Source organism: Phodopus roborovskii, unplaced genomic scaffold (genome assembly GCF_943737965.1).
Source record: "Phodopus roborovskii unplaced genomic scaffold, PHOROB, whole genome shotgun sequence".
Taxonomy (NCBI): Eukaryota; Metazoa; Chordata; class Mammalia; order Rodentia; family Cricetidae; genus Phodopus; species Phodopus roborovskii.
Genome location: NW_026126459.1, coordinates 10491501 through 10517375, shown reverse-complemented (window position 1 = coordinate 10517375; position 25875 = coordinate 10491501). Strand labels below are relative to the sequence as shown.

Genomic DNA, 25875 nt, shown 5'->3' with positions numbered 1-25875 from the left:
TTTGAGGAAGTATGTCAGCATGGCCACAGTACTGCTGTGATCAAGGCAGGGCCTAGAACACAAGGTTCAGAGCTAGGGCCTGGGCCTTGAAGAGTGAGTCAAGATTACAGGGCCAACAAGGTGGCTCAGTGGGTAAAGGAGCTTGCCACTAAGCCTGACATCCTGAGTTTGATCCCAGAGGCTCACATGATAGAAGAAGAAGACAGACCGCAGCAAGATGTTCTCTGACCTCCACAGCTAGGCCATGGCACAGGCACACTAGCTCCCCAAATAAATGGAATAAAAATATGTAAAGACCATGGGCCATATGAAGCATCTTTATTTTGTGTTTCCAACACATCACATTCAAAGCACACATCCTGCCTGGCTCAGCTTGCGGGCTCAGACGCAGGACTGTAGCCAGCATCCCTTACACCCAGTCAAGCATTTGCACATGTGAAAATACATTCAGGGCTTAAGTTAACCTTGTGGGTCCTTGTCATCTCATTTAAAAAAAAAAAAAAAAAAAAAAAAAAAAAACAGTATGGGGCAGATCTCTATGGCCCTACCCTTTTGTCTGCAGGGTGATCTGCGCCATGGAAGGGTCAGAAGGATGGCGCTTCACCACAGAGCCACAGAGGCACCTTTCCTCGTAACTGGGTGCCCCTTACCCAGGACAGGCACTGGTTGGAGGAAGCATGTCCCTCTGCTGGTCCAGGACATGGACTGCTTGCACAACACTTTGCTAATGCCATGTCCTATCTGACCCAGGATGATCTGAATAGAAGCAGACACACATCTTCCCTGTGTCCCCTACAGCCTCTTGGCACTGTCCTAGTGCCTGGGCAGTGGTGCGCTGCTCTGGAAGGAGGGACAGGTCAGAGAGCGGGCCCCAGTGGGTAATTGAGGACAGAAGCCTGCTCCATGAGTCTGAAGCCCATACCCTACAGGTGGCCTGGTGGTCCTTGGGGACACCATATCACAGCTTGGGGCATACGTGGGAGCACATGTGGGAAGCTAGTCTGAGAGCCCTGGAGCAGTCAGGGCAATGGCTCCAAACTGGTGGATCTGGAAAGGGCAGTAGGGTGTGAAGGGACCCCAGCCGCCCCACAGCTCCTATCTATTCCTATGCAGGTGGTGGTGGGAACAGCCTCCCTGAACAGGCTGGGACTGCAGAACCATTCACTGTACCCTGTTTGTGGCCAAGTGAAGGCCTGTGAGACAGCCTCTAGGGCCTTGACTGACAATAACTCCTGCCTGTTGTACCCCCTCCCCGCAAGGACAGATAGTGGGGTAATTAAAGACACAAAGTCAGTGACTTTGAGAGGTCTCAGCTTGCCCTGGCCTCTTCCTGTCCCACAGCCTTCCAGGATCGAATTCCTGGTCCAGCCCTGTTTAAGTCTAAACATGGCAGAAACATGGCGGCTGTTAGAGGCTCTGTGTGCTAAGCCCCAATGGTGCTCAGCATTTTGTCTAGACGTTATTCTTTTACTCAACAGAACAGATTTGTGCATTTCAGAGCAGGCCTGAGATGGCTGCCCACCTCTGCTTGGCACCCATACAGCAAGCCTCTCTGAGGGAAACTTCCTCTGCGCTGGGGGCCTAAGGGTGAGCATTTGGCAAGGAAGGGCCAGGGTGAGGGACACTCCTGGCCACACTGAGCTTCTGAAGCTAGGATTCTCTCCCGGGCTCTCTTTGGTATTTCATCAAACTGGGGCTGACTATCCTGCCAGTTCTGGACCATGCTGGGGCCCATTCTGCTGGGCCACACCAGGAAAGAACCAATCCAGAGGTCAGCATCTGTCCAGGCAGGGAAGGGACGCTACTCTCAGGATGAGGCCATTGTCATGGGCCCCAGGCTCACTTCTTGTAGTGATTGGGGGCATCTGCGAAGGCAAACTTGAGACGATAGGCCTCAGCCAGCAGCAGGCTGACGTCCTGGTCATCCCAGTGGGCAGTAGGCAGGTTCTGGAGGAAGAGCAGCAATTCCTGGAGGAGAGACAGATAGTTAGGGAGGTCCAAAGCTACAGGCCAGGTCTCAGCAGCAGGCATCCAGGAGAAGTCAGTCAGTAGTAGGAGGGAAGCATGGCATAGTGCCCTTAGCTGTGTGGTCCTTTCCACTCACTCATCCTTTGACCCCACCCAGCCAGACTCTGGCTTCTATAATCCTATCTGTCACCCAGCTCAGCAACTGAGAGCCACACAGTGTATCTTCACAGCACTGCAGTTGTGACACCTTTAATACTCCAGTGGTCCCCATGGTCAGGAAGGCTCCATGGGTCAGGCTGCAGGAGAATTCTGAGAGCCCAAAGCTTCTCTGACACCAGAGGGTGACACACCACCTTTCTCTACACTTCCTCATGTGTGAAGTGACCACTTCAGGTGTCAGCAATATGTTTATACCATAGGGCGGAGCCAGCACAGAGGCCCCACCACAGCCACCTGTCCCTACTTCTCTGCTTTTCCCCAAGATCAAAAGTAACAAGTATTGACATTGGGGGCTGGACAACAAGACACCCAACTGGGAACAATCATTTATGTCACCCTAGAAGCCCAGGGACACCATGAACACACTAGACTCTCTCTCTCTCTCTCTCTCTCTCTCTCTCTCTCTCTCTATATATATATATATATATATATATATATATATATATATATATATATATATACACATATATATATGCAGGTGACACACACACACACACCATGGCATCAACAGCTTGGCGTCTCCTATTAGATGATGGCTCACACACAGAGTCTCTGGGGACTTCATCAAGGACAGGGTGGGCCTTGGGAGAGAGACTGCAATACTAGGAGGAATTAAGCAGATGTGGGTCTTAGAGGTCTGTGGTTGTAACAGCTTCCCAGAGAAATGTCTCCAAAGACAAATGGGTGTTCCCTGTCTGCAGACACCAGCTCTGAGGCCATGCCACCCTAGTTCTAGATAGCTGACAAGAGACCGAGAGCAGATGGCTTCAAAAAGTCCAGCCCAGAATGGCCTGGTTTCCAGTCTATGATGGCTGCTGGACTCTGACCCACCAAACTACTTGGATAGCAGGGAGGGGCCTGAGCTACCCATTAATGTGGACTAGGACAGCTCTGTCAGTATAGGTAGAACCAAGAGAGGGCATAGTGGTGCTCAGGACAGCAGCCCAGGCTTGGGGCTGGCTGATCAGAGCAGACTTCCCTCGTTATCCCCATCCTAGTCAGGAGAGGACCTCCAGCAGATCCAAGGATGCACATCCTAGTCACAAGAGCCATATGTCAGGACACTCTTTAATCGCTGTTTACTGTTGCCCCACCCCACCCCTATTTCCTTTGCATTTTGGATACTTTCTATGGGCCTTTAAATTGAATTCATGGAGCAGGTCTCCCTGGCAGCATGTCCTCGGGGACATATCAACATCAATCTACTGTCTTCCACCATTAGATGCAACTTACACGGATGCCAATCCAATTCTGAGCAGGTCATAAATAAATACCTTTGGTTTTATTTTTAATCCACTTCGCTTCATATTATCATGACCTCGCTACTTGCAAGGTGAGAAGCAATACCCTCCCATTACGGTAACTTACCGACTCCACTGCACACTCAATTTCAGAATCTAATTTAGTCCCCCAGGTTCACTGGATGGAGGGAGAATGGAAAGGCCTAGCTCTTCGCAGCCTGCAATGCTAAAGAAGGAAAAATCTATCCGGGTGACCTTTAAGGCTGGCAAAGAACACAGACAAACATGGCCTTAAATACAGATTTCTTTTTTTAAAAGGCTGGTCTTCCTGTTGCAGCAGCAGCATCTCCTATCTGGGAAACATGGTGCATTTATTAGAGGCTGTTGTCCATCTCCAACATAGTACAAGCAGCAAGCAGTAACTCACAAAGCCATCGTTGGCATGCTACAGAGGCAGTGGCTGGCAGAGGACAGGTATTGGTGACAGGGTATGTTCTTCCACAGAGCCCATGTTAGAACTTTGCAGGTGGCATTTGACTCTTCTGTCTCAACCCCAGAACCAAACCAGTACTAGAACCACACTGGTGGCCATGGGAATAAAGGGAGATTTCTCTTTTGACACTGCCACTGAAGGAACTCAAGGACACTGCCACTTTTGAAAGCCACTGAGAGAGTGCAGTGGGGTGTCACACACCTGCCTTTCTCAGCTAGTCTTGTCTTTCAATTAACAAAGGAGAGCTCCTGTGGGGCCAGTGAGAACCAAGAGTGACAGAACCTACTATCTGTCTGTGGGTCAGTGCTTCTCAGCCCTGAGTACATGTTGTAGACTGTGGTCACCTGAAGAATTCTAGATGCACACCAACCCAGGTAGGTATCCCAGATGAGTGGGCTGAGAGCCCCAGCCTTGACCAGGGGGATGATTGGGCCACATCCTGGACACTGTGGCCCTCTCACAGGACAATGTGAACCCGGGCAGTTTCTGCTCTGCCTGGCAGCCTAGTCTGGGTGCACCCTGACAGCAAGGTAAACAGTGCTCCCCCTCTGGCACAGTTGCTTTGGAAGATGGTGGGTCAAACCCCACAAGCTGGGCTCCTTCAGCCTACTCTGTGTGCACTGCTAAAGGGTACCCTTTCCAACACAGTCTCACTGTCATGTCTGGTCCCTGGATAGGCTCCAAGAGATGACGCTGTGAATGTTAAGGAGAGAAGCTGTGGTTCTGTCTGCTCCTTGACAAAGAGTTTATCTATCCAGAGTCAGTGCCCTGCAGCGTCGTAAGCACAGGGTGATCACTCTTAACACACAGGTGCTTTCACAAAGGACAACATAGTGGCCCTTCTTACATGCTTAGTCCCTCTTAGATTCACTGCTGGGGCTCTAAGGGCTAAGACAGCAAGGGGCAGGGCAATGAAGGATCCTGAAGTCAGATGCCAACGGACTCTCATTAAAGCTCTGGCTCTGACCACACCAGCATCCACAATCATGTCCCTGATGCTTTCATAGAGATCTGCCTTCTCTGCAACAATAGCAGCTCCACGTGTCTTTTTGTGCATGGCCTTTAGTGGTCCCTTGGTGCAGGAATCAGACAGTGCAGGGAGTCAATGCTTACAAGGACCGAGTAACCAGGGCCAAATCCCACCCCTGCCTTTGTAACCTGCTACAAGTCTCATAACTCTTTTGTCTGTTTCTCGTCTGTAAAATGGAGACAGTGCTGAGACTTCCCCTGTTGGTTGCCAAGTGTGTGCACAGTGTTCCAGAATACTTGGAGTAAAAAGTTTAGTGGCAGCAGCAGGTTGATAATGTAACTGTCACTAGGGAGATGAACAGCACCTCAGAGACAGCAGGAGCTATACAGCAGAACCAGCCTTGAAAGACGGAACCTGCTGCTGAATAAGTTCCCTGTCTATGGGAGAGGATGAATCTGCAAACAGGTGTGTGTGTGTGTGTGTGTGTGTGTGTGTGTGTGTGTGTGTGTGTGTGTGTGCGTCCATGCATGAGTGAATGAGCTCAGGAGGGCAGATAGATGGGTGGGTGATATATAGACAGACAACATGTATGTACAGATACATGTGGAGACCAGAAGGCAATCTTAAGTGTTGTTCCCCAAGAGCTCACCCTGGGATTAGGGTAGGCTGGCCATGTGCCTGTGTGTGCCTCCCCAGTGCAGGGATTACAAGCATACTCTTTTACATGAGTATGGATGGTCAAACTTGGGTCTTCCCGAGCACTTTATCAGCTAAGTCATTGCCCTAACTGGCAGAGAGGTTTTTTTCTTTTTTAAAAAAATTAAGACATGTCTGGCAGAATGTTCAAAGATGGAAGACAGCAGCACCTTGCTTTCTTGCTGGGGTGCTGGATGCAGAAGGGATGAAGCAGGTTCTGTGGGAAGGGACTGCCATCAAGGGTTCCAATCCTGCTGTGGGTGCGACTCCACAAGCACAGAGAGCCACTGAGCCTGCACACCTGACAGTGTCAGCTCTCCTAAGAGATGGCTAACCCTACATACCTGTACCATACCTGGTGCTCCTGAGTTAACAGAGAGGCAGAGGGTGGCGTCCTTCAACCTCATTAAACCTGCTCTTTGAATTCCAACTCAGGTACAAAAATGAACTGTATTGAATTAAAAACATTTCCAAAGTGCTGACTGGGGCTTAGATGGCTAAGTGAATAAAACAAAGCTCTCCCACCTCCACCGGTGCCTCTATTCCAGGAAAACCCCAGGAGACATTCAGGGCAGGTACACTCAGATCACACAAGGGCAGTGGTCTGTAAAGCCTGGTGGCAATTCATATGACTTCCACATGGATGATATATCTGAGCTGGCTGAAGAGGGGCACTGCCTGGCAGCACTAGGATCATGGACACTAAGCTTCAAGACACAGGGATGGATGGATATATATACATTTTATATGGTAAAATGTACCCAACCCTGAGAGGTACCATCAAGGTGGCCCTGCCTTGCACCTGGCAGAAATATGATGGTAATAGCTAGGGACTCACTGGACCCTAGTCAGAGTGCATCAGGGCGGGCTGGGGAGGGAAACAGAGGGTAGAGAATATATAGGTTAGATCGAGCCTCTGTTTCCAGGTGTGATCACATGCAGAAGGTCAAGGGATGAGCCAGCAAACAGGCAGGGTGAGGATGTAGGGCCCCCGCACTGCACCTTCCAGATAGATGCTCCAAACATGAGGGCTGGACAGCAAGGTACAAGCCCAGGACACAAAGACCCAATAAGAGCAAAGTGCTAGGATAACGGGACAGAACTATGTGGCCAGCCATACTGACAACAGAGTAGCTAGCTGCCAGTGTCATGATGAGCTAGGTGCTATGTGAACTCCTGGGCACACCTTGACCTCCTTTCTCTGGGACACTCTGTGAGTGGGGAGTGTGCTGTGAGTATGCCTGCATGTCACCTGTGTGTGTGACTGGGATCTATTGTGATTGATAGAGATAGGGAATAAAGTGAGCTCTTTATTTTTAAACACATGTCTGCACTTTCTAACCTTTTCAAAATTACACACATTAGCAAATGCTAAATGGAAGGTCTAGCTTGAGTCAAGGGGTAGCCTGACTGCCAGAGTGGCATATGTCTGGTCCATAATGGACCATTCTTGTTTGGGTCCTTTGGCAGTTTCTCTGCATGGCTACAGAGGCTCTCTATCTATAGGGACAGGAAGAAAGCCTACGTGGTGTGGGACATCACACCGTCCTCCAGCAAACAGGGTGAGAAGGATAAATCACTCATTCACTGGGATTTCCCAGACACACAGAGGGCTCTCTACCCGTGGGCCAGTCCTGCAGTGACAGAGAGTAGAAATGAGTAGAGATCATGTTTAGCAGAAGCCAATGAGTGTAACTGAGCAGTATGCCTAGCTGGCCACTGTGGTCCATGGTACATCTGAAATGGGGTGACTTGCTGATGTGTAACCTATATATATATTTTGGATAGTAGGTACAGACAAAAGATGGCAAAGACTGTCTTCAGTAATTCTATATGGAGTGCATGTCACAGTGATAGTATTTTGGCTTTGCTGAACTAAATAAAGGGTTTTGTTAAACTTCATGACATTAAATTTTTTAGTTAGCAAATAAAATGGGTTTCATTACCACATTTCCATACATACAGATTACTGTAGCTCACTCTTATTCCCCTCTACTGTTCTCACGATCCCTTCTCTTGCCCCTTCTTTTAGTCCCTTTCCTTCTCCTAGTTACCCCACTTCTGTTATCACATCATGCACAGATGGTTAGGCCCAGTGTCTGCACAGAAGGAAATCTTGTATTAGCTAGGGTTGTCTAGAGGAACAGAAATATATATATACATATATGTATGTATGTATGTATGTGTATTCTATCTATCCCTATATAAATGATTATTCTCACATTCTCTCTCTCTCTCTCTCTCTCTCTCTCTCTCTATATATATATATATATATATATATATATATATATATATATTCACTCACACACACACACACACACACACACACACACAGAGTATTTGGGGTTAGGAGGCTATAATGCCAGAGAAAGAACAGATTTGCTAGAAAGAGCAAGCAGAGAGCAAGCTTCCTTCTTCCGTGCCTTTATATAGGTTGCCAGTAGAAGATGTAGCCCCAATAAAAGATGAATCTTCCACCTCAAAAGATCTGGATTAAAATTGTATCTTCTCACCTCAAAAGACCCAGATTAAAAGTGGCTCTTCCCACTTCAGATGATTTAAGGGGAAAAAAGTCACAGGTATATCCAGCTGCTTGGGTTTTCATTCCAAGTGTAGTCTAGTTGATAGCCAAGAATAATCATAACACACCATCTCTTGTCCCTTCTTCCCTTTACAGTTTTTAAGTGGCACCAGGCATGTTAGTTTGTAGTTCTAGCACTTGAAGGCTGAGGTGGAAGAAATCCAAGTGCAAGGTTAGCCTGGACCATATACAGAACCCCAATCTGGGAAAATGAACAAATGAATGAACTAACAAATGAACGAATGAACTAACGAATCTAAGTGGCTCTGCCCTGAGTCCTGCTGCCTCCTGGTACTCCTGAGGCCCTGTGTGCACAAAGACCATGGGGTGTGGAGGCCAAGCTCATCAGCAATCCCTGCACTACATTGAACACACAGGTCTGCTTAAAGCTACTCAAGCTTGAAGTTTACAAATTGCCAACATGCAAAAATGAATAAATTAATCAGGACGGGGCTAAAAGGGCCTGCTTGTCTCTTCTTGTTGCTTTCTTCCCTAACTGAGAAAGATGAAGGAAGAGCATCCACCCTGACACACAAGGCAGGCAATGGGGTTAATTGGTTTAACCCATCTCCTATCCTGCTCAGCTTAGCTCTGTGCCTTGGCCAGAAACCCCAAGAGCTGGAGGTACTGCAAGGAACCTACCTACCCTCTGCTTAGAAAGAAGCTAGGTGCCACCTAGGAGCTAGATGCCTCCTAGATGTTAGGAACATCTGAAACAGAGCACAGGATCTCCTGGGAGACAGATTCTTGACTCCTTTCTCCCAGCTTGTCATTCTTTTAAGATAGGAAACTGAGGCATGGAGGAGCTGGAAGATGGTTTGGGAGTAGTGAGGGGAGGGAAGTGTGTGGAAGGCACACCTGTAACAGAATGGTACAGTCCATCTTCATCTGCTTATGAGGCAGCAGGGAACAATCAGAACCCTACACACAGTCCCTTCTGAAGGCCACTCTGATATAAAAGTGAGAAGAAAGGGTCCCTCCAAGCAGGAAGGTAGTCACCCAGAACCAGCCACACACAGGCCCCCAGGAGCCTGCAGTGCCTTCAGTATAGTCCTCGATGACCATCAGCTCAAGGCAGGGTTGAGGACACATAAGACACATATGAAGCACAACATACAGGTTTTGTGCTACCCCCACCATGTCCTCACAGCCCTGGCTATGTGAACCTTCACATATCCCCTTTAAGAGCAGGAAACACAATCTGGTATCCAAGGTAAAATGGGACAAAAGTCAGGACAGAGGTGTACCTGCACCTGGATCTGGACCTGATCTTTCATATCCTTGGCTTCCTAGGCTAACCTGTCCTTCAGACAGCTATCTCTGGCTCACAACTAACCCTCCTCCCCATCCTGGTCCAAGCCTTTGAAGTCTCTGCAAACCTTGGGCTTGGGAAGCCACAGGTCATGGCTCTACTCAAAGGCACAGCCTCAAGCAGAATGCAGGGGGACAGACCATTTGTACACATCTGCACTGGATTGCAGGGGCTGTGCGTTCCATCAACATGAAAGATCTTCCTGTATTAAGTCACATGTATAAAACAGAAGTGGGGGGGCAGTGGGGTATGACAACACAGACATGTTGAAACAAAAGGGCAAAAGACAGGAAGAGACAGTTTACAGAAACAGGCCAAGTGGTCCTAAGCCAGTACAGAGATGCTCTCAACAATGGACAGAAGATGACAGCCAGGAGCCATCACTGGCCACCCACAAGCCTGGAGCAAACCCACAAGTGTGAGCCCACTCTGCTGGCAAGAACAGTTGTCAGAAACAGATCTGGAGTAAGGAGATAGCTCAGTGGATTAAGTGCTTATTGCATAAGCATGAGAACCTAAGTTTGATCCTTAGCACACACATTAAAAGCAACAATAAGAACACGGGACATGGTGGTATGTGCTTGTGATCCCAGTGCTAGGGAAGCAAGATTCCTGGAACTTGTGGCTAGCCAGCCTCCCTTACTTGGCAAGCTCCAAGTCCATGAGGTATCCAACATGCATATACACATTTCATATCTGGGGAGAAATGGAGAGCACCTGGGTACTGGTTGATAGTAAAGAACCTGTGTGAACTCTGCTGGTGTGGCCCAGGTCCCAAGCCTGTTTGCATGGATGTAGATTTTCTCGCATTTCTTGCTGCTGTGGACACCAGAGACAACTCAAGAGAGGAAGGGTTTATTTCGTTGGGGCTTCAGAGGGCTTGGTCCATCATGGTGGGAGGGTAGAGCAAAGCAAGGCAGCCCTTGCTTATGTAGTCAGGAAGCAGGGCGGGAGCTGTGCTGGCTGTATTTCTTTTTCCCTATCAGTCTACGGGATGCTGCCACCCACATCCAGGGTGAGTCTTCCCTCAGTTAACTATTTTTGAAAGCATCCTCACAGTAGCACTCAGGGGTGTACCTCTTCAATCTCCTAGGTGATTCTAAGCCCAGCCCTGAGAACAATGAGGCCTGACCGTTGCACTGGTAAAGATGCTTATCTTAACAGCTCACTTCTAGCTGGCTCACCCTATGCTCAACCCCTGACTAGCAATCAAGTAGTTGAATAAATTTGCTTGCCAAATCAAAATGGTACTCATTCAACCATGTCTTCCCTTTTCCCATATTTAAATTTCTTTAGTAATAAAATGTTAAAGAAAAAGACTACCCCTGCTAGTGTACAATAAGCCTTGGCATACCCATGCAATGGGGTGTTTATTTAGCAGTTTAAAAATATGTTCTCAAGAGGCTTGGAGATATTGTAGAGCGTGACAGCAAGCTAGGCCATGATGGGGCTTCACAGGTGCCCATGGCCCTTTTGATGCCAACAGAGGCAGAGCAGCAGGAATGATCCCTCTCTTGAGGAGTTGGGCTTGGGGTGGGAAGAGCTATCCCGTGGCTCCTTTTTCTAAAATGCTATTTTCTAAGGCTAGTATTTTTGCAGTGCTGAGTATTCAAACCATGGTTTCCATTTTCAAAGGCAAGCCAAGCATTTCCTCCTTTCTCGTGGGCTCTGGTAATGTCTCCTTACCAGTAGTACTAGGCAAACTCTCCACTGCATGGGTGGAGGCTCTCAAGCCACACAGCCTGAAGGAAGGCTGCCTTCTCACTTAGCATCCTGGTGGTCCCAAGGGTTCTTGAGCTTGACCACAGAACCTCCCTGGTGTATATCACCATCTATCTTGTCCATGAACCTAGAAGCCAGGAGCCTTGGTCAAAGCTGTTTGGGACTTCCTATATGGCCTCAGCTCACGCACATGTAGAATGGGTCTTTTTTGTGGTACAGGAACAAAGACTGTTTCTCTAAGTCAGGCTGGGAGGGCCAATGCCTCATCTCAGGCCAGGTGCTGACCGGAGGGAGGGAGACCACACTCAATAAGTCCCGTGTCACTTCTCCATTTCTGGGCACAGGAAGAGCTGCAGAGGTTCTGTCTCTTACCTCATAGGGCCACTCAGTAAACCAAAGCATACAGAACTTAATCTGACTGGCAGTGACAGGGAAGGGACCAAGGGCAGACTGTGCTGGGTCCACACATTGCCTCTGTGGTAGATACTTTTTTGATGGTCTAAATCTATCCAACTAGGGATCTCTGCAACTCAGAGTGGGGTGACCTCAGTCCCCAAGGAGAGATCATTGCAAATTGTGCAGTGCAGGCTTGCACTGTGAGGCTACCTTGGGTGTCCTGGGTCCTAGCTGGCCCCATGTCTGCAGGAGGAGCTATAGAAACCCATGGTACCCCTATTTGCACCACAGGGCCTATTCATAATGGACTCTGGCCATGAAGTCCTTTTTTGCTTCACTCTTAGCCCATCCCATAGGCTCAATCTCCAGTTCTGACAGTTGACTTCCTTGACAATTCACTTATTAGTTTGAGAATCTTGTCAAGTTTGGGTCCAGAGAAGGACTAAAAATAGATGAGTGACAGCTGGCTGGGACTGACTGGTAGCTACTGGCTGACCATGTCTCAGGTAGAAAGAAGAGATACCCCAACACAGCTATCCTCTGAAGAGCCTACAACAACACTGGAACACGACTGTCCTTGTAATTAATTTCTTTTCTTTTTTTTCCTAAAAGGAATTCTAATGAGAAAAATAGCATTTGGTGGTGAAAGCAGAGGCTGGCACAGAGGCTCCAGCTGAGCTGGCGTCCCTTTCATCTCCCAGCATGGCTGAGGGACTTCTGGTCAACACACAGAGGATGCTCACATCTAAACACTGCAACTAGTCTGTTTCATCCCAAGCAGACTTCTTGCTTTTGTAGCACCTAGGGCCAGGATGTGGTGCCATGTGGTCCTGAGGCATCACTGGGGAAGGTGGTGGGGCTTAAGGCAGGCTGTGATCACAGGGAAGGAGCCCACACCTCCACTCTTATCTACAAGGCAGCAGAGTCAATGCACTCACACCAGAATCTCTAGAGAGAGTGCTTTGTGGAGAGGGCCTCTGTGAGGCCTCTGCTAGCTCCTAATCTCAGAGCTATCACCAGGAGGCAGATGCAGAGTGGACTGAAGGGGCTGCAACAATAGCTGTGGGCCTGGCATCCTGGGCCTTTCTCAAGAGTAGCTATCACTCCCTGGTCTGATTTCAGGTCCACAGGCAGTGGCAGCTCTCAGCTATAGGCAAGCTGACTGGGTGGCACAGAGGACAGCTGCAGGACTACTAAACACCTAAAAGGCAAGTCAGCCCTGACTCTACTATACTACACACAGGAATAGAAGGCATTTTCTGGAGACTTTCAGGTAGTGACTTCATCTGATCATCTAGTCCTGCCATCACACCCATGTGACATCTCTGGTAGAAGAGCAAGAATGTAGGAGGGCACTGGATATCCTGCTTGTCTTCAGAAGCTGGGAGTAGGAGGCACAGTAAGAACATAGGCTTAGGCTTCACCAGTTCATTCTGGCCTCTCTACCAGTTATCTCTAGACTCGTCTACCCACAATCCACCAGCAGCTCTCAAATGGCACTTTCCACCTCTTCATTAGACCAAATGCACCCTTGCTTCTCTGCTTTGGAAATGACAAAGAGAACTCAACCCAGCCATGAGAACCCCTTTGATCTCAGAGTGTGTGTAGTGCCAGGTAGATGCACCAAGCCTCCTACTAAAATGAGAGAGAGAAAGGTACAAATTCAGCTTATTAGACATACTCAGGGGTATCAGTGAGTTGAGCATTGCCTGATCACAGCCCAAAGGAACTCAGTGTGCAACTGCTACACAGCAGGTATGAATACCCAGAGTTGCAGCCAGCATAGCTGTGTCACAGGGCTGTGAAGAAGCTGAATTTCATAGAGAGCCTAGTCTAAACAGCCTGCAAATGAGCAGCAGCAGAGAAGCCGCTGAGTCATGGTACCTGGGTTCTGTGTGTGATGACACTTACACTTGGGACAGAGTCTCTCATTCCTTTTGTATGTACCCAAGGTTTAACCTTCTGTTCCTTGCTCATCAAGAGTCCTTTTTAATCCCAGGGCAAGATGGGGCCTTCTAGGTAAGGCTATCTGTGACTACAGAAGTCTGAATGGCATCCCAGAATGTCCTCAAGCACAAGTAAAAGCCAGACTTAGCACTCACCACAACCCAGAAAGCGGCACAGCTAAGCACACATCAAAACTCAGGAGCCACCACAGCTCAGTGACCCTTAGTCAACCAAGATTCCAGCCAAGGGATGCAGGCCCTGACCTTCAGAGTGAATAATGAGAGAGCTTGGCTTCAAGCTCCCTTCCCAGAAGTGGCCCAACATTGAGGGCTGCATTTCAAGGTGCATACATATTACTGACTGCCACAGAGCTGAGTTCACAGGTTTGGTAGCAAAGTGGCAGTTTTCTTGTAATATACTTTGTAAAAGTTCTTCAATTTGTGGAGTTGTTCAGCTCAGTTCTCACATTGATTTTCTTCTGTTAGGGAAGCCAGGTGGAAAGACACACATGGTGGCTAAGGTCTAGAAATGTCAGTTTCCATCCGAGGAGCCATGACCTGTCTCAGTTGAAAATGTGGGCACAAATCCTTCACTGGCCAGAGAACGAGAGGGCACTAGGCATACACAGAAATTCCCTCAAAGTGATCAACAGTATATTGAGAATGACAGCCCAGCCCTCACAGCCTGGCTTGCTGTATACATGTGAAGACCAGACAGGTGTGCTAGGTCCTCTTCTCAGCTGAACTGGGAGCTGCAGTTCACAGGTTATGTTAAAGGAACAGACCCTGGTGTGGGAACAAGCCCAAGGTGGGACAAGCTGCTCTGGCTCTGTAACAGTCTTTCCACATAATGACACAAAGCCATTCTGGACCCATGCATCTTCCCTGAGCTTTGGACCTCTGCATATAGTGGGAGAAGGGGCTACAGCCTCCCTGTACTCACTTGTATACATAGCCATCACTGTTGCTTACATCTATGGACTATCTACCAAAACAGAGAGAGAGAGAGAGAGAGAGAGAGAGAGAGAGAGAGAGAGAGAGAGAGAGAGAGAGAGAGAGAGAGAGGTGGAGTAAGGCTGGACTCCTACTTGGCCCCAAGGGAATATTACACATGGGAGCTTTGTGGGTACAGAGGTGAGGTAAGCATATAAGGGTCCAAAAGAGGGGACAGGACAGGCAGCAGTGAAGAGGCCTAGAGGTTAGTACTGCTGCCTACTCACTGTGTCCAAGAGGTCAACCTGGGCTGGCCTGTGAGTGTGTAGAGCAAATAGGTGGATCTGTAGGAGAGTCAGCTAAGGAACACAAACAATTCGGGAGGAAAGGCCCAGGTAAGCAGGCACAGGGCTGAGCAAGGGACCAAGGTGCAGGGCATCTAGCACAACTGGTGAACAGTACTAAGCGAACAAAGGTGCTGAGACCCCCATCTCAGGCCAGGTATTTTGGATGGAAGGGACACTGGCACAGGATGGCATGCCAGCAGAGTCCTGGCCTGAACCCTTTCGCCCTTGAAGGGTTTGGAAAGAGGAACTTGGAAGTGGCAGAAGGCCAGCTTCTGACAGCTCTGAGTACTCCCACCTCTTAGTGCCACTAGACCAGTACTCAGATTTCCCAGTGCTGGCAACTGAGTCTGACCATCTGCTTGCAAGGCAGCCACTCTGAATGGGGCATTGACAGTACCATAGAGGCCCAGTGTTGTTGTTCTTGGGGGCCTGCACAGCCCTTTAAGGTGTGAGGTCCTTTCCTTGGCTTTCTCTTACTCTAAGGACAGGTTTAGAGAAAGCATCAATGGCAAAATCTATGAAGAGAAGCTGAGCCATGCCCAAGGCTCTGACTGCACTTAAGGGTACAGACAGTCCTTGATCCCCTGAGGGAGGGTTCTGGGGTTCTTGCCATGTTCCTCCTGAAGGCACCTGGTGAATCTGGAGAGAATTGCAGCAGAAAGATATGTCATACAGCCTTTAACTTGGAAATTGCCTCACCAGTGGTCAAAGGCAAGTCACATTGTAAGGACATTTCCAGGAAGCCATTCAACCCTCAAAGGACCAAATGCCTAAAGTATACAGATCTTCTCAGGTTCCCTACCTCCAGTGTTTCTCCTTTCTTCCAGAACTTTCCTTCTTGAGCCTCCACAATGGACACCTGCAGCCTTACTCTGCCACTTTCCCACCAGCTCATCTGTAGGACACAGGTCACCCCAGAGCTTCCACCTAGGCATAGGCAGTCTTCAGGTTGCTACCCCACTGTGTGCTCTGAGTGCTAACCCTCTGCGTGCTCAGGGGGAACTGCTACAGACACAGAGGTATTCACTTCTGCAGAATGAATGATGCAGCCAACTCTAGAGATAAATACTGGGTAGTATTTTGCTAAATATCTAATTAAATTCCTATTTTTAGAACTTTGGGAAAATCATGTGAGGAAGATAAATAGAAGGCACATGACACACTCTCCAGCAGCTTGTGTGCCACAGCAGTTTTGTGCTAATGAGGCCTGGGCCACAAGCACACCCTGTAAGCTCTGAAACTGTGCCATCATAGAGAACAAGTATGTCCTTACCAGATCATGGAAAAGTCACTGAACATGCCTGTTATCATTGGTCCTGCATGCATTCTCTCCAGAGACAGACCCTCTAGCACCACATGAAGTTATTTCCTATTATTCTGGTCTATAATATTTGCTGGTTCTGACTTCTTTTCCTAAGTGAGAGTGACATGCACCCCCAGCTTCATATTCATATTTTCTTACTGAGACAAGTTCTCCAAATCTTCAGAGACAAACCCACTTAATAGTCATGTGGAAGGAATCTTCCACAGATAGGTGTCGTAGAGGTGGAGCTTTCCAGGAAGAGCATGGGTATGTGGACCCTATGCATCTCCCTGACTGTGTGGCCCACAGCAGGTAGCCTGGCCTATCTAGTGTAAAGGCCAGCTACTGGGGAAGCCTACCACATCCATCCCCATGAGGCCAGGGCCTCATGATCACGGTTGCTAAGCAGAACTGATGAAGAGATTCTAGGAAAACTATAAGCCTCATTCTGCAGATGGGAAGGGCTGGACCACAGCCTCTTGGGCCAGGCAGACATAGCTGTTATCTTCCATGTCATTCCCACCAGCAGGGCTTCTTAATCTCCAGCCAGAGCATCCAGGTCCTCCGCCTTTCTGTAATAGTTTAGAGATAATCAAATCGGATTACCTCTCAGACAGGAATTGATTTTGGCTGGGCAGTGGAGCAGATGGCCAGATGTTTCTTCTGATACATGGTCTGTGACTCAATGGCCAATTCTAGATCTAGCCAGAGGAGGGAAATGCATGCTGGGAAGCAGGAAGTCTTCTCATGGAAGTAGGGACTGGGGCAGGGACTGGTATCTTCCTTAGACACTGTTCAGACACTGAGTATAGCCAGCTGCAGATGGGCTCTGGCCTCAGCCATGCACTGTGGGACATCTGCCACATGTATTGGAGCCTACAACCTATGGGGAGCACACCTCCTTGTCTTCAGGAAACACTTTGGGCCATCAGTTGGAGGGTTTCTCAGCCTGATAGGTCCAGGCTGCTCTGGAGCAGGGCTGGGGTGGGGACTTTTGTGGGGGGGGGATGTGGCAGGTGGGAAAGTGGCACTGATGGCTGTCTGGCCTGTATGTAAGCTGGATAGGAAAAGATGGCTGAAACAGGGCTCACAGTGGCAGGAGGTCAAGAGGAGGCACTACTTCTGCACAGCCAATGGAGTCAGAGCCCAGGATTGTGACCATCCTTTGGGTTTTGGGAGGCTTGGGAGGAGAGAGTGGAAAGCCAGCCTGCAAATCTAGCATGGGATACATGGGCAGGAGAGAGGCATTGTTACCCAGAACCTAGAGAGACTCTGGTGTCCACTCTAACCACTACCTCAGCACTGGCCAAAGCTGCCACTGGACAGAAGCCTCAAGAGTTTCCTGATCTTCCCCAGCTTTCCTAGGCACTACGATCAGTGCGGAAGGCAGCCTGTGGCTATTAGTCAGAGGACCCCAGGCAACCAACTGCTTTACCACTCACTCCCACAACCTCAGCACCACCTGCTTCCCAGGCTCCAAAAGAGGCTGACTCTAAGAAGCCAGATGTGGAGATGGCAGGCTCTCAGGAGTTTGCAGAAACAGCCTCACCATCTCCTCTAGTCTCTCAGTTTGTGCCAACAAAGAGTCCTTCCCCCACTGGAACTGAGCTCACTGGCCAGACAGCCTCAGAGCTCAGAGCCCTGGGAAGAAAGAGTCACTCACTGAAAAAGCCCAGGCACCCCAGGGACTGAGTCAATAGAGAATGAAGACATGGCTGGAGAAGTGGGTGTGAGGGAAGTCAGGTTTTCCTAAAGAAACCAAAGGAATGGTACTCTGGAAAAGTCCTTAGCCAGGTATGTGGGGACTGTCTGGCCTTTGATCCCCCAAAGCATGTGAAACCAGCTACCTGGAGGTGTTAGTCGGGACAGATAGTGAATATTATCAACTTAAGTGCAAGGTGTAGTGTGCCCAGGCACCACTAGTGGAGGAAAGAGTGGCTAGCATCCCACACAGAAGGAGAGGTTCAGGTAAAAGGTGAGTTTTCCAGCTTGCCCTATCTCTATAGGAGAAAGGCTGAGCCAAGCCTCGTCTCCTGTGTCTACCAGGCTTTCTCAAATGTCCCAGACAGGGTTCTAGAGACCAATATTGGCAGGTTCCTCCTGAATGATCCCAAGGGCACATGCATAGGGGTCTCCAGGGATTCTAGGCAGGGTCACCTGCTAGGAGATGGACTCTGCACTTCCCAAGGCTGGCTGGCTCTGTAAGCCATTCCAGGTTGTCACTGCACTGAAGGTGTGCAATAGCACTTATGGTGATATTTAAAATGCAAGCTCATTCCTGGAAGCTGTTCAAAACTAATTAACTAAACTGGACCACAGGGCTTTTCAGTTCCTGGTTCCAGTAAAACCAGGCTGTAAATCCTCTGCTGTTAGGACACTTTCCTTTTGTTTTCAAGAATGTTAAAGGGTCAATGCCAAGCACTCCAGCCTGAGATTTATAGACTCGTGAGGGCAAACACTGCTTTTAGGGCTCTATCAATTTGTAGACCTGCATGTCTGCTCCTCTGAGGCAGGGCTTTAGCTCAGAGGCACGGGTCAGTGCTGGCTCTGGGGTACTGGCACACCTGGATGGTCACCCGCCCGAGCAGACAGAAGAGCTCCTTTCAAAGTCAAGGCTGAGTAGGGACACACCTCTCCCAGCACCTACCTCTGGGAGGTTGTGTGAGTCTCAATATTTCCACACACATGCCTCATCCTTGTCTCCAAGTTCCCGATGCAAAAGGCTCAAGATGTGGAGTGGGGAGTAACCAAAGGAACAAAATGGGCTTGCACCTTAATGACTTAAAGCCACACATGCATGGCCAAGATGTGAGAGTGGAGATTTATTGGCTGCAACAGGTAAAGAGAGTTTTTCCCCCCCTTCAGGCAAGGCCTCCTCCAACAAAGGAAGCATCAAAACTTCATTTAGGGAGCCTATAGATATACATATAGGGGCTGCCCATTCCTGAGCCTCTACAGTTAAGCAGCACATTTCTGAACATGCTCTGTGTGTCGTAAATATGATGGACAGAGAGGGTGGACACATTTGGGGACATGTGTGTAAAATTTAAAATGGTGGATAAGAGTGCCTCCAGGAATTCTCAACTTTCATAAAAACAAAGCAAAAATAAAGTGAATGCCACTTGAAGGTCCATTTACATAGAAGTCTAGTTCTAAAGGTGCCTGCCTCACCAAGTCCCTAAGAGGGTGTTGTTCAAATGAACGCTGAATGGAGACCTGGTGTGCAACTAAGTGGAAGGATGGGTGTGTGAGCAGGTTGATGGTGTGTGAATGGGTGAGTAGATAAATGGGTGGTGAGGTGAGTGAAAGGGGGGAGTGAATAGGTGGATAGCTGGGCATGTGGGTAGATGAAAAAGTAAACAATTTGGGCCCTACAACCCTAATCTTCCCACTGGGAAATTAAAAGCTGGCCAGTTCTAGGAGGAGTCAATCTCGGCATGAAGCCACCAGGCCCACCAGCAGGAGGTGTAGACACACATTGTTGGCATGGCAGAAGGCTGAGCATACAGGAGGCCGATGTCACTAGTGTTCTATCAGCATCATCAATGACAAAACAATACACAAAAAGCATGACAGATTAGTTTGGAAAAGTGAGAATTCAATTTTGGCTTTAAAATATCACTGGGTCAAACTCTGCTTTAGAACTAATAGATAAAAATGTGGTCTTAAAACCATGTTATTGGCCTTTTCCTTCCTGTCCTCCTTCCTTCTGCCCTTCCCTCACTTCCTAGAAAAACTTTTTTTTTTTTTTTTTTTGAAACAGATAACTGGGGGAGAGGGGGAGAGAATCCCATTTCTTACAGAATCAAGGTGCCTGGCTGTATAATGGCATGCTGGCCAGGATTTCCCAGGGAACCTTGGCTCACAAAGTCAGATACCAGCTGTGTGACCCTGGCCAAGTCACTACCTTTGAGCCTTCAAATGGAGGCCATCCTACTTTACTAATGATTAAAAACATGCATGCACACACAGCACACTGGGCTTCCATACAAGAAGGTGCTTAGATCTTAGACACACTAGTGACTCTCGGAACAGCTTCTTTGGGGACTGAGAAAAAGAAAGCCAAAACCATCCCATCAAAGTGTGCCAAGGAGGACTAGAGCTAAAGGCCCCAGCTCTGGAGCCTCAAGTTCAAGTCCTCTTGGACTGCATACCTATTGTCAGGTACTTGTGTAAGTAGGTAAGGAGTGTGTGTGTGTGTGTGTGTGTGTGTGTGTGTGTGTGTGTGTGATATGTATGTCTGTCACTGTACAGACCAGCCACTCCATCATGGATCACCCATCCATGGTCTTGGAGGCCATAGTCATTGAGAGCCCTCAGGTCCATCCTTGAGCCACATCCCCACACAGGCTTCCAGGGCCATCAGGGGCTCAACAAGGGCAGCTTATGTATAAACAAGACTTGATTCCTGAGCTGGGGTCTGCTATGAAGCATTTTTCACAACTGATGAGACCCATCTAAAAAGAAGTGGAGCAAGCAGCATTGCCCTAGAAAGAACAGACAGATTTGGCACTCATATCCAGAGCTGAGGGATGCGATCTTTTCAATTGATTTCTAAATACATACAGCTCAATTTCTGTTCCAAGTGATATCCACTATGCCCAGTGAGGAGAAACTGCTTTTAAAAAATTGCCGAGCTTCATTTGGGGTGTCACTGCTACTCCTAGAGATCAGTCTCCACAGTGACAGTGTTATCAGATAATGATTATAAAAGATGTTAATGTGGCGGGGAGCACAGGCAGAAATCACAGATTGATACTTAGAATGAGATTCCAATTCTCAGTGATAATGGAAGAGGGGATGTCATATCATTTGACTCTGTGACAGGTTCACAGGCTGCTTTCCATGTACAGCAGGAATTAGTTTTATTACAAAGGATTATCTGGAGAAATAATCTGAACCAAGGAGGGGGCTCTTTTAGTAAGGCAGAATGGGTGAGGGGAAGTACAGTTTACCTTCCCTGCCTTTCTCTCCTAAAGGATGTCACTATAGACCTATGGCACACCCCACATGCCCCAGGACAGGTGCTTCCTCATATCCAGACAGGGAGGCTCTCGTACCCTGGACATGCCAGAGGGGAGGTGATATCCCATGTGAAGGAGCTGGGTAGAGTTCAGTACCCTGCAGGGCCACTCTGATCAGCCTCCCCAGGCAACTGGTCATCCTGAATAAAGGGGACCTAGGGCCAACTCAGCCAGGAAGTACTCCAAAAACCCAAGGTAAATTCCTGATACGTGAGGCAATGGCAGCTATGACTACCATGGTATTGTGGCTCATGCCAGGGGCAAATTCTGTCTCAAACACGTGGTTATGGTAACCTGTGTTTAGAGGTTTTAGGTCACTCTACCCAAGAGAAATAGCAATGGGTAAGTAAACACAACAGTCCAACAAGCAAAGGCTGATGCCACTCTCTGTTGTGTTACTCACTCTTGGTTCTAAGCACTGCTTAGAGGCTAAACAACACCATCCCAAGGCTTACACTGTAGCACAAGGGAATAGCACTCTCAGATACATTGTTGCACAAGGGGATTGTGCTCTCAGATACATTTGCAGCACAAGAGGATGGGGCTCTCAGATATACTGTAGCACAAGGGAATGTAGCTCTTAGGCTCCCTAAGGACTGAAGGGTGAAGCCTACAGAGGCTCAGGTAGGCTGGTCTGTGTGTACTCAGACCACTGTGCTCCTAATGCTAGTCCTCTGCAGGTTTGCACCACCTTGACACCTGCACATGCCATTTTGGTCTGCATATGCACTGTGAGTATATATGCATACACTCAGCTGTCCTAAGATAAAAGTGCTCACATTCTTTGGCAAGCCTTGAAGGCCACCATCACCACTACCACCACCACTGTGCAAGCAGAAGTGGTAGCTGTGATCACCACAGTATCTGCAGAAGTGGTGGTAATAGCAGTGGTCATAGTGGTTGTCCCAGTCACTGCATAAGTTAGCAGTGGGGGGTGACTAGGACTGGCCTAGAGCACTGCAGGCAGCATGGCCCCAATTTTGATTCCTGTTATACCTCTACCCTGTCCTGAGGTGTGGCATGGCCACTAGGCCTTACCCTCAGGGGGTAGAGTGGTGGTGACTGTCAGCTAGGTCATGGAGAAGGAGGCTCCTGATTGAACAGGCATCTTGGGCCATCCTTAAAACACCCTTGGAAGTGCCAGGTTTTTTCCATTCTCACAAGAACAGGGAAAGACCTGAGGTTATAGAAGGAGTCTTCATGGGATTAGTGCTCTAATAAAAGACTCAAGAGACACCTTGTCCTTCTACCAACTGAGGACACAAGAAGGCTTTGCCTCCCAGACCCCAGAGCCTTGATCTCAGACGTCTAGCTTCCAGACTTTGGGAAGCAGCTGCTTGCTGTTTACAGGCTCCCAGGGCCAGGATGAGTTCTTACAGAAGCCTGTGACTAACACACCTAGGCCTGGAAACATATGGATACCAGATGGACACTCAGAAGGCCAGAGGAGGAGGCACTCAAAGGATAAGCTCTCACCAAACTTGCTTCTACATTTCAGGGAAGAAAACCAGCATGGTGGACTGGAACTGAAGATATGGGCCCAAAGCTTAGCCACAATGCCTACTGCTCATCACCACCCACTGCCTCACCTGTTCCCCTGAGTGCCTCAAACCATGTATCCTCAGCTAGTACACAGGCAAACTGAGGTTTGGGTGTACTTGTTTGATAAGCTGTAACTCCAAGAAATTTTTCCTTGACAAGGGATGAGATGACCACTGGATTTTCTCTACTTGGTGATCCCTCTAAGCATCTAAAATACAGAGAGACTAGGGACTTCACTGGGTAATAAACAAGTGAACATGGTGGTGATAGATCATGGGTAATTATGTTCCAAGATATTCTTGACTCTCCTAAGTGGGATGTCAGCCTACCTCACCAGCAGGTGGAAACTAGCTCTGGCTAGGCTCAGGGAGGCAATGGCAGGATTCAGTCCCTGTTACATGAGGCAGTATTCAGCTGGACAGTGGTGCAACACACCTTTAATCCCAGCACTCAGGGGACAGAGGCAAATTGATCTATGTGAGTTTAAAGCCAGCCTGGTCTACAGAGCTAATTACAGGATAGCCAGAGTGGTTATACTGAGAAACCCTGTCTTGAAAGGGGAGGCAGTGCTCTAGTCCCTCTGAGTTTGTGCACCTCACCTTCAACTAAGACCCAAGGTCCTCATTGCCCACTTCATCTTGGGCTTTGCACAAATGTCCTTTACCCCACAAAAGCAGCCCAGAGGCATTTAGAAGGTACAGATCTCCCAGGTCCTTTGGCTAGGGTCCATCCAGCACAGCTATTAATGACTGCTCACTGGCTCTGAGGGTAGCTACAATGAAGAAACCATGGAAAGAAGAGGATCCAGCTTTAGGATGCTGAAGGCAGACATTACCAACCCTGTAAAAGCTGTCCTAATGGAGACTGGGAGATGGAAATATGGTAGAAAGTTGTCTCTTTGCTGAGGGGCAGTGCTCCTTGCTGTGAAGGGCCTGAGGCTCAATGTCAGGTCTGCCAAACCCACCACAATGCCAAACACACTCAGAATCCCATACACAAAACACAAGAAGAGCAAATAGTTTTGTTTTGTGTTTTTGCATAAGGAATTAAAAGATCAATGCAATTCTTCTATGTGCTTTATATCAAAACCCAAACACCCCAAAATAGAATCGAGAAATCCTGTCATATTTACCCTGGAAAATCCTCAAATCAATTAGCGTAATAAAATGAGCATGTTGTACAAATCAAGAGCTTCTTGGATGGGAGGTGGATAGTTAGACAGCCCAAAGACTCCCTCAGCCCCTTCCTCCTATTTCATTTCATTCTTTTCTTTTGTGTTACACACAAGACAGCAGGGACCCAGTGACAAGTATTCACTCCCTGCTCTGGTACTGGTGGCTCAGCAGCACTAAACACTGGATAGGACATGTCTGTAGGGATTCAGACAGGAGGGCATGTATGCCACCCACATCTTTCTGACCTTAGCAGCTTCAATGCCCTCCATGTGGAACTCTCTCCAACTGATGCTGGCCCATGCTGATCACAACCTATCCTTGACTCAGCCACAGTGGCTGTCTTCTTGTACTCACTGAACTTGCTTTATAGTCTCTGGACTAGGTTTCTGGTTTGCTCTCCCTGTAACCTGCCAAGATGCTCAGTGGTGGCCAATGCCATGAAGGCTGGTCCTATGTGGCATCCATGGAGAAAAGGTTCCTCTCTCCCAGGATGGAGGACAGAAGGGCTGAATCTGAAAAGAAACTCAGAACCTCTGGGAGGAGGCAGCAGTAATTCCTACAATGCCAGCTTAGATGTTAAGCAGACTGTGTCTGGGTCAGTCACCAATGCAGCAGACTGTCTGAGGTTTGAGTAGACAAGACAGTCAGCTACCCAGTAGACAGGTGAGTGGAGGAGTTAATGGACACATACTCTGGCTGAAATTAATCCAGTCTGAGATGCTAGCTGGGGAGCTCCACTGCATGACCAGTCCCTTTGGTGCTTGCTGCCCCTCCTCAGTAGAGTCCAGGAGGCAGTTTCTCAGCCTGAGCTCCTTCTCTGCATGTGGCTCAATGGGCACAAGGACAGTGACCACACAGTAGCAGCAGTTCTTCATTGAGAAGCCTCGGGGCTTGCCACTCAAGAAAGTAATGCAGGGTTTGAGGTGACATTGCACACCTCTCCGGCAAGTTTCTTCCAGCTGCTTTTCACTCAGGTGACCTAAGAATGCAGGCTCTCTCCTCCTTGTAGGTCAGTGACTGTGTCTCCTAAGGTTGTCTGAATCCTCCAAATACTGTCAGAGGGCTCTGAAAGAGTCCTGCTTTACCAAGTAACCAGCAAGAACAGCAGAGGCCCTTGAGTCTCAGGAAACCTACAGACTGCAGATCCACCAGAAGTGCTTCTTTATGGCAGTGCTGTTTTTATTTCCAAAGTAGGCTCATCTCGGTGACCACAAAAGGAAGCAAAATGGGACATGTGACAGCAGAGAGGGGACATCTTAATAATGCCCAAGTTGTAATTACATTTCTTCGAGGACCACGCAGGCAGTTCATCTGCCTTAGATATCAAAAACCATTACTGAGATAATAGGGGCCTTTCAATTAATGATTTGAATTGTGTGTGTAATTTTTCTCTTAGTGGCAAGATTAATTCACAGACAATTGAGTGAGAGATGCTGGCAAAGTCTTGAATATTCAGCAGCCCTCCAGGTCACCAGTGGGCACATTTCTTTTGATACAGACTTGGGCTGACCCTTCTGAAACACCTGGAGCTTCCCAGGGAAAAGTATCCTGGGGTCCAACTTCACCCCACACAAGAGGAACTCTTTTATAAAAGTGAGTAGGGGGAAAATGTACCTGTCTGAGGAAACCACCCATGGAAGACCATGGAGGCCTGCAAGGATATACAGGACCAGAATAACTGTAGCTGGCCAAGTCTGCTTGCGTATGAAGCATAAGTCATCCACGAGCCTACAACGTCACAGGCACGGGCTATGTTCCAAAGATCGTGGCTAAAGCCCCACTGCCCTCCTGCCACCTGCCAGCCCCAGGCCAGAGCTCCAGATGGAGACCCAGGGATCACAGAGAGGCACTGCACATAGGGGCTTGCCATGCTCTTGGAGAGCTGTACTCCACACAGCCATAGTACCTTTCTTTCCAAGGAAGGCTGTCCCTGAGCTAGTCTATACAGACACAGTCATTTCCCAAGGATTTTCTGCAATAACCAGTCATTTCCAAGGAGGACTGTTT

General features: G+C 48.5%; 1 protein-coding gene across 2 annotated transcripts in view; it reads right to left on the bottom strand.

Annotated features, from left to right (window-relative positions):
- Positions 1–531: 531 nt before the first annotated feature.
- Tbc1d22a (TBC1 domain family member 22A) overlaps positions 532–25875 on the bottom strand; it is a 286880-nt gene continuing 261536 nt past the window's right edge. For both annotated transcript variants that reach the window (XM_051189573.1, XM_051189571.1), the window contains one exon: positions 532–1968. In XM_051189573.1, the coding sequence (XP_051045530.1) occupies positions 1840–1968 (129 nt within the window). In that variant the 3' untranslated portion in view covers positions 532–1839. The remainder of the gene's footprint in view (positions 1969–25875) is intronic.